The 10,000-nt window shown below is 41.5% G+C and overlaps 1 protein-coding gene across 14 annotated transcripts in view; it reads left to right on the forward strand.

The window, feature by feature from the left end:
- WWOX (WW domain containing oxidoreductase) overlaps positions 1–10,000 on the forward strand; it is a 401,132-nt gene that overhangs the window by 108,626 nt on the left and 282,506 nt on the right. For all 14 annotated transcript variants that reach the window (XR_015060080.1, XR_015060081.1, XR_015060076.1 and 11 more), the window contains 2 exons: positions 4,568–4,656; positions 7,143–7,328. Coding sequence is in view for 8 of the 14 variants with exons in the window: in XM_085888423.1 (XP_085744549.1) it covers positions 4,568–4,656; positions 7,143–7,328 (275 nt within the window). In the remaining 6 variants the exon portion in view is untranslated. The remainder of the gene's footprint in view (positions 1–4,567; positions 4,657–7,142; positions 7,329–10,000) is intronic.

Here is a 10,000-nt window from a genome sequence, read left to right on the forward strand (position 1 = left end):
TGTATATATATATATGTATATATATATGTATCTATATATATATATATATATATATATATATATATATATATATATGTATATATATATATATATGTATCTATATATATATATATATATATATATATATATATATATATATATAGATATATTGTTGCGGGTTCGCACCCGCCGGCGTGCTGACGGCCACGTAACTCGAATCGCGGCACGTCGCCCACCGGACGGACAGTCCAGTCGTGACCCTCTCGGACTAACGCCGGGAACCAGTCACGGGTGGACCTTTCGGTCTCACCGCGATCGAGCCAATCAGCCCCCGCGTGGGATAGGGTTGCTCGCCAAATTCGACCTACCTAAGTACCCACGCGGAGGGTAGACCGGGCGATCGCACCTCGCCGCAGGTCGACTTCGGACACGGGCCACTTAAGCGACCCGTTCCGTACTATCGGGATAACCGAGCGGTGTTATCGTCGGCCTCGACGGTTCGATTAATTATCGGGCGTATTCAGCCCACTACCAACCCTTTACGTGAAGCAAGATGAGGATTCAATGAAAGAAATGACGAAGCGAAGCGGGAAACAGTTCAACACAAAGCACATTTATTCGCGATGAACGGAAAGCACACATATTCAATTCCTCCAAAAGCACATAGAAAAGGAAAAGAAACACAATGCAATTTTACACAAAAAGCAAATGCGACAATGCAGATCTAATACCGATTACGCGAGCACACGGCAACACTTATACAATTCTACTTCACAGAGGGCGCCGACAACACATACCCAAAACCAAGGAAAAGAATACCCTCAAGGATGAGGGGGGCCTGAGGCCGAGACCGGGTCGGGCCTACCCGTCTGGTGATGAGACGTGGAGCGGCGATGGTGCCTCAACTCCGCGGGCCTCGCGGACAGTGTCTGGTAGGGGGTGGGAAAGGGGCCCCCTTGGTCGCACTATCTCAGCGCGGGGGGAAACAGGAGGGGGTTGCTGATGCTCGGGGTATAGAGGATTTCCACTCTGCCTCGAGTCCCGCGACGAGCGTCTCCACCTCGGCCAGGTCGCGCCGTCGGCCTCCCTGGTGTGCAGCTCCCTGCACGACGCGAGCACCCCCTCGTCTGCCCTCGCCGCCTCTCCACAGCTCCGTCCCCTTCGCTCCGACTCCAACGCACACGACGACGACCAACTCCTTCTTGCTTCTTCTTCCCAACTCCACCGCCCGCGAAGTCTTAACTCTTTCGACTGACGAACGCGGTCGCTTATATAAGCCCCGTGGCTTCGCTCTCTCATCTTTGACCCCCTGCCTTCGACCTTTCACCTCGCTCCCCATTGGCCCGAGAAAAAGTGGGCGTGAATGCATTTTGATCCATAAATTTGCATATAGCGATCGCCCTCCAACGCCCTGGAGGCGGGGCCAAATCGCCCCTCGCTCACTGATTGGACGGAACAAAAGTGGGCGTGTGTCGTTTTTGATCCGTTTTTGAAGCGGAAAATCCGTGGTTTTGTACACGCTGTTCGGCGCGCGCCCTGCACGAGTCCAACACCGGTACCCACAAGCGGCGCAAGAACGGTGGCGATGCGACGGTTGCGAGGTGTGACGTGAAGCGGCGCCGCGGTGGGTGGTTGATGTTGTGGTTGGTGGTGGTAACAATGGCGGTTGGTCCAAAATAAAGATAGTAAAAGAAAAACGGCTATCCTGAAGAGTCGCAGCACGCATTAATAACATTTATTCCCACTAGACAACGGGTTTGGGCCTAACTACACATATACTTACGGAGATATCTCACCTAAGGGACCTGAATGGTGGTTTGCGAATTTGGTAACCACAACAATATATATATATGTATCTATATATATATATATATATATATATATATATATATATATATATATATATATATATTATATATATTTATATATATATATATATATATATATATATATATATATATATATATATATATATATATATATATATATATATATATATATATATATCTATATATATATATATATATATATATATATATATATATATATATATATATATATATATATATATATATATATGTATGTATCTATATATATATATATATATATGTATCTATATATGTATCTATATATGTATCTATATATATATATATATATATATATATATATATATATATATATGTATGTATCTATATATATATATATATATGTATCTATATATGTATCTATATATGTATCTATATATATATATATATATATATATATATATATATATGTATCTATATGTATATATATATATATATATATGTATCTATATATATATATATGTATCTATATATATATATATATATATATATATATGTATCTATATAGTCCTCAAGCCTTTGCAGACTGCGATTAAAGCTTATGGTCAGAAATGGATGAAAGCAGAGATGTCAATCTCGATTTTGCCCTTGTTGTGGGCTCATCAGGCTTGAGGACCATCTGGACATCTCTGCTTTTATCTATTTGTGACCATAAGCTTTAATCTCTGTCTGCAAAGGCTTGAGGACCATATGGATGCCTCCTAGTTTGGAGGTGATGTGATGGTGCAATTTATGCACATGACATCATCATTGTGTCATCCACAGCATGCTTCTTTTGTTGAATATATATGTAATATGCAATGCAAGGTGTTGTTTATAGGCTGACTTGAACATTCCCAAAATATCCGTACTCTTTGATACCTCTACTTGTGGACATCGATGGAGGTTATGTTTTCACTCCTGTCTGTGTTTAGAAGCAGGATCTCTCAAAAGGTGATGTACGGATTTGTGCAAAACATTTGTCAGGTTGTTTGTGTGATGAGGTCCAATTTATTCTATTTTGTTGAAGATCTGGATTCGAATCCATTAATTTAATGAGTGATTCTTCACCATTGAGTGATTGTGCCAAAAACGATATATATATATATATATATATATATATATATATATATATATATATATATATATATATATATATATATATATATATATATTTTTAGCATGATATCTCAAAACAATGTGGATGCATTCGGAAGAAATTTGGTGGATGATTGGGTTGGTGACAAGAACAAGTTTGATTTTTAGTGGGTAGGTTAGATATTTGTTGGGTATGGATGGAGATCCGGCCATCAGTGAGCGACAAAACGTCAACTCTTCAGCCTGGCGGAGACTGTTGAGTGTCGTTCTAGTTCAGTGCGGGTTTTATCATGTGTTATTGTTATCCGGTTTTGTGCTTGTGCTTTACATGTGTTCTGCACAGGAAAACCGAAAATATAAGAATTTGAAATGCAGTTTTTGACACTTGCCCATACACTGCATACGTCACCAGGCCAGAACTGCATGTTGACCTCGCATTTGATTTGGACAGCAAGGGAGGCGCTCATAGCTGGACCTTGCAGGACATTGGCCTCTGGCCCCGTGGTGATAATTGGAAGCGAAGGGTGTCATTTGTCTTTGCTCGGCCGGCTCTGAAGAATGTATGATGCCCTGTCACGCTGCTGACAGCTTGATGGATTGGCTTGCATTTCCCCCCCTTATCTTTCAACGGTCTCTTCTTTTTTGCAGTTTTCCATGCCCTGATCACCTTCTGACTTGCACACTTTTTTTTTTTCTCCTCCCTCCATATGTTCGGGTGAATTGCCGAAGACGAGATTGCTGTTACCAAGCCTGTGTATATTAAAGAGAAATGAATTGCCTTTGGAGGCAGTGTGTGTCTGCATATGCACGTTTATCCACTATACTTGTGCGCTTAAAAGCATATATGTATTAGTACAAGTGAAATGAGATTTATATGGTCCTTCCCTTTGTTATCTTTCTGAAGATTCATGTAAGTGACTTTCCTCGATTGCAATCAGCTGTAGGAAGCCAATTTCCAAGCATATCGATAGCTTTTGTAGAAATCAATGATGCTACGTCTCTTATATCAGGAAAACGTCATTATATCCATGCATGGAGGAGAGTGCGGTATAAAGATGCCTCCTTCTGGCATGTACTACCTACCTACCATCCTTCAGGAAGTTTAAAATATATTTATGAAAAGCCCCCCAAAAAAATAAGTTTGCAGCCTTCCACCACCACCCACGATCGAGCAGCTCACTTATGAGATCTTTCACGTTCCCACCTGCCTGATGAGCTGAGGTTGTGCAGCGTGGTGGATGCTCCGTGGGGTTTTATCATCCGCAATATGTCACGGTCACACAAGAGCGAGCCAGTGGCGTCCGGGGAGGCGGAGAACTCATTCTCCTTTGATTATCGCCTCCCGACTTCCCACCACATCAATCTCCCGTCACCGCCGCGCCGACTCCAAACTTTAGAACCGAGCGGCATGCAGCAGGGTGAAGATTGGATGGAGGAGGCTGTATGTGGGTGCAGTAGGCACAGAGGCCACGTGGGCAAAAAACGTTTTCCTTTGGGAGTGACATGCAAGTAGAGAAATGAGTTGGAAGTTTGTAAATGACATGCATTCTACCTGTGGATATGTAAGGAAAATGTTGGGATGTAAATTCAGAATATTACACCAATCTTTAAACATTTTCTTTTCTTTCTCTCTCTTCTGTTTTCAGGCAGCGGCAACCGTGGAAGGTATAAATTTGGACCTGGCATCTTTGAAAAGTGTTCGTGACTTTGCTGAAGCCTTCACATCTCGAGGAATGTACGTGTTCACCTGCAGAATCACTACTCATGTGATCTGTCAGAATTGTTTGCCAACACAATGCACGTGTATGAACTATGAAACAAAAGGCTGCGGTCTCTTGATCATTCTGTCTGTTTTTGCAGATGCACATTGGTATTCTGTCTGTCGACACCACATTCTCAGAGGTTTAATTCGTGAATGACCCTTCACTAGTCCATAGCTGTGAGATTTCCACCATTCAAGTTTTTAACTTTAAAATTTTAACTGCCGATTTAAATACCTAGTTTGGAGGAAAGGGACCTTCGGTGGTCTATTCTAGCAGGATTGAGCTAATATTGTGGGAAAATCCTGTCAAATCCTCAAGATTGTGGGGAAATCGCTTCCGATGAACTCTTATATTCAGGTTAAATGCCCTGTACTCTCAATCCACGTAAAACATCATCCTGACCCCTTTTTTGCCTGTTACCATCTGCCATGTTGGTTTGTTAACTTCGTCCTCATCCTCCTCTTCCATGAACCTTGACCTCCCGATGCAAAAAATATAAATATATATCTTCACCTCCACCACCGAAGGTGGACGGACTTTGTTTTCACTCCTGTCTGTTTATTTTGCTGTGAGCATGATATTTCAAAAAGTTATGGACTGATTCGGACGAAACTTGGTGGTCAGATTGGGTGTGTGACGAGGACAAATTGATTATATTTTGGTGAAGATCCAAACCTGGATCTGGAGATGATAATTTTTTTAATTTTTAATTGATTCTTCACCATTGAGAGATGGGGCCAAAAACGATATGGCATGATATTTCAAAAAGTTGTCGACGGATTATGAAAAACTTGGTGGATGAGTTGGATTGGTGACAAGAACAAGCCAATTATATTTTGGTGTGTGACCAGGACAAATGGTCCGGATGCAGATCCGGCTTTTTGGTGGGATACAAAACGTAAACTGTTCAGCCTGGCGGAGGTATGCACTCTACCGAGTGCTGTTCTCATTTGTGTTGGTACCAGATCAAGAGATGACTATAAAATTGAGATGAACAGGAAAATATTTTCCAGGTGCAATTGGCCCATGCCGGGTTGGTGTCAAATGATGTTTGAGCTTTTCTAGAAAACCATTGTGGCATGCAGAAATATGCAAAGGTGCCATAACGAGGTGGGAGCCTATTGTGCAGCTCACTGGAGTATTTTAAGGAGCCCAACAAATTGCGGTGAATACGCTCATCCTGTAATTGTCCCCTCCAGTAAGCAGCATCTTCCCGACGTGCTTTGGAGTTAATGGGCCTTTCAGCCTGTCAGGCACCATATAGCAAACAGCAGGAGTCGCCAATGCTTCTTGTCCACAGCGAGCAACATTGAAAAAAGCCTGACCGGAGGTTTTGTGTCACTGCTGAGCGAAAACATTGAGGAACAGTCTGTCTTTTGTTTTTTCTGCCTGTCAAAAGCTTACGCAGGTTCAAAAACAACCAGCCCACGCATGGAGTCTCTGAGTGTGTGCCTGTTTACTACATATCATAGGCGAGCAGGCAGAGGTAAATGACATTGATGCTTTTTTTGTTGTACAGTACTTTATTTTCATTCGCAAAAAAACTCCCCCCAAAAAACAAGACATGCATGAGTGTGTCCAAGTGGAACGTGCCATCCAATGATTTGCACCGAACATTTCTTAGTTTGCTTAACTATCTATGAGTCATCTTGCAAAGGAAATGTTACTTTTGCATTATGTATTCGTACTCGTAGTTCGGTTATCAAGTTCCAAAGTCCATTTTAACCACGCTTGTTTTGTAATTTTATCACTTTTTAAAATGATATTTGTCTTTGTTGATTATAAGAAATCATCTTAACTTTTTGGGATCGTATTGGGGATTGCAGGAACAAAACTGGACATTATCAAACATCCTTTAACTTTTAGTAATTCAAACAATAATTCCTCATTCACATTGTTGGCTCAACTGTGTGTTGAGAAATAAACATAAAAGGGCTCCGTTAATATGCAGTACATAATGTAACGAAATAGTGTTTCCATTCGTGTGCTTCTCCACTGATGCATTGAACTACGCTTGGCCTTTCCTACTTGGCTAATTTGGTCTTCTCCCCTTTGGCCAATTTTCTGTCTTCCCTCTTTTTCCTTCCCGTGCTGTCCACATGCAGTCAACTGCAATAAATAATCAAATTTACCTCCCTCTACTTCTTCCACTCTTACCAATTCCCACTAGCTCTCACTCCTCAGCTTCTTTTTCCGCTCCACACACCCGCCCACCAATTTCGTAAAAACCATTAACACACATTTGCCTTTGTGTTTCATTTGCTTACAACTCGGCACAGCTTGCTTTCATCATATTTGTATTCCTTACCTTCTAAATGTTCCAAAATAGTGTACATCTAATTAACGGGAGTGGTACAATTTGTGGCTCTTTTACTGCACACTGAGATGTCTATTACATTTCCTCATCCTTTATTATTAAATTATTTTTTGTAACATACTTTACCCCTGCCACCAACAGCCCCTTGCATATCTTGATCTGCAATGCCGGTGTAATGGGCCTACCCTGGAGTGTCACACCTGATGGATTGGAAACGACGTTCCAGACTAATCACCTTGGTCACTTCTACCTTGCACGCTTTCTGGAAAGCTCCCTCGTTTCTTCGGCTCCATCGAGAGTTGTAGTTGTGTCATCAGAGTCTCACCGGTGTGATTCCCTTTCTTATTACTTTCGTTTTGTCTTTATCGATCCCTGCTTGCTCTACTTCTCTCCCCCCTCCCCCCCCCGTTACTCTTTACTTTTACTAATTTTATTTAAACATTGCAGATGTTAAAATGCTCCCTCACCTAACTTGCTTTGCACCTCACCCACTCTTTTTTTTCACCCTATTCGACATGTACTTATGGACTTTACGGTCCATTGCATTTATCGTGGACTTTTTGGTCCATTCAACTTGCTTGTGGGTTGTGAATACTTGAGGAATTTTTGGTCTGCCTCATGAGCCTTGGACTTGTGGACTTTTCGGAATACTCGAATTGCCGTGAACTCTTGTGGGCTTTATGGTCTGCTTTACTCCCCGTGGAGACCAGTCTGCTCTATTTGTTATGACTTTTTGGACCTTTTAGTCCACCCTGTGCACATCACAAATTTCCTTCTTTCCAAGCAACTCCTGCCCTCCCCCCTCTCCCAACCGTCTCACTTGACCTTCTCTTTGTTGATATACACCCCCTACCTTTTACACACAAAATTGACAAACGCATGCGCACAGACAACACACTTGTTAACCTTTTCTCATATTCCCTCCTTTTAATCTTCCTTTTATTTATTCTTTTCTCTTGTTTTTGGCTCTCAGGATTATGGCAACTTAATCAGCAGTGAACAGAGCCAAGCTGTGGTGTTTCTGAGCACTGTTAATTATACAACAGTTTCTGGTCACCTGTTCCATTCTGGCTTGCTTGCATATAAGGACTGCCAAGTCTGTCCATGGGTTTTTCTTTCTTTCTTTCTTTCTCTCTTTCTTTTTTCCATCTGCTTTGGCAAGTGTACACTGCATACATTCAGGGAGGACTGCACAGGTGTACAGTGCTTATGCCTTTGAACTGCTTGCTGTTGAAAGATGTTGAATGGCAGACTGGTACGTCTGATTCTTTGACTTGTTATGATGAGATGAAAACAATTGGGTCACAGTATAAGAAACTGTTAACCATTCTCGTCTTAAACAGCTCAACATTTTGAGTGTTAGAATTTATTGAACATGCGATACAAACTGAACAGTGATTCAAAACATTTTTTAGGAAACACTGGAGACAGCAAGCAAGTTAGTCCCTCTCCCCCCCCCCCCCTTCATCCACTTTGCTTGGAGTCATCATTTAGTGCCTCATCCTAAATTGTCCTGAGATGATGTTGGTGGGGCTTCCCTTTAAACTGCTCCAGTACTTGTGGTTATAGTTTTGACTTGATGGTACTTCGAAGGTGGTTACACAATTTAATTCCAGTTAAAATTAAGGAATGCAGTTGATGTGCCTGGTTCACTTGAGCTTTAGTCAATGGTTAATGGTGACCTTTAAAATGTTGACATTTTAGGCCTTTGAGGTGGTGATACGATTGAAATGTCAGGGGCATGGAATACGAGAGGTAGGATCTCTCTTTTTAGGTGCATTTTGAAACATTATAGTTTCAAATATTTTGTTTTGCAGTACAACCAAGCTTTAGTAACTGCAAATGGTATTTTTGTAAAATCAGAATGAAAGACCCTTCACTTCCCAGTACAATACTTATCAGTGATATTCTCCATAATTTATCTGCCTGCTCATCCACGAGATACCCAAAGCAGCACTGCAAGCAGGAAATACAGCATATCCATGTTTTTCTTCGTACCACCGATAGATTATTTTCCATCCAACTGTTTGCACATGGGAAGTGGAGAAATATACATCAGGTGGGAAAACTTTAATTTTGTGCATTCAGTGACAGGTCCCGAATGCTCACGTAGATGTGTGCTGTCAAATTATTCCTTGGATGTTTTCAGTCAATGTGGGCACAATAAATGAGAGTAATCAAATTGAATAAAAGTCATGAATGGATAAAATACTCTTCACTGGAACTCTGCCATTACTTTTAGGTTTAACACAAGGAGCCCTCTTTAGCAAGCCCTCATGCTGGCTTTTAAGTGGATAACTTTTGGGGCTCGTGGGAAGGAAACGGCAATATATAAACCCGTGAAGTGCGAAGAAGAACAAAAATTCTCCTTTGATTTGGAGTTGCTTGTATGTATATCATGCACAACAAAGACATTAGTAAACACCATTGTAGTTTTACATCAATTGCAAGGGCATTAGGAGATAGGGATTAGAACCTAAGGTTCCTGCATCGTGAGCCTTCTTTTTTTTTTCTTTTTTTTTTTTACAAGAGTGAGGCTCATGGAAGAGCTAGGTTAAATTGACTGTGGGCTAGATGGGCAACAATTGGGCACAACTGGCAAGGGGATAACGAACAAAAAATTGAAAAAGAGAGGAAGGAGAAAGAGGAGGTTAGGAAACACGAGAATCAGCAAGTATGAGAGTTGGGCTCGGAAGGGCACATGGGTAGTAAATATCATTGTTGGGATAGGGGATGACATGAAGTGAATGACACTGCTTGCTTGAAATCCTGGAGGGAAGAGTGAGACAGAACAGTTTCTGAAAGGCAGTTCCACAGATGAGGAAAATGAGGAAGAAAATAATTGAGGTGTGCAGTCAGCCTGGATTTTGGAAGTTGAGCAAGAAGGGGGATACTGGAAGAATGTGTGCATCCTGAAATTTCTGGGATGGTCAGATGACTAAGAGAGCAGAGGAAGCAATGTTGCAGAAGAGGCCGTAGAACATGGAGACCACCGACTT

This window comes from Eptatretus burgeri, chromosome 7 (genome assembly GCF_056783735.1).
Source record: "Eptatretus burgeri isolate ZD-2024b chromosome 7, Ebu_testis_v1, whole genome shotgun sequence".
NCBI lineage: Eukaryota > Metazoa > Chordata > Myxini > Myxiniformes > Myxinidae > Eptatretus > Eptatretus burgeri.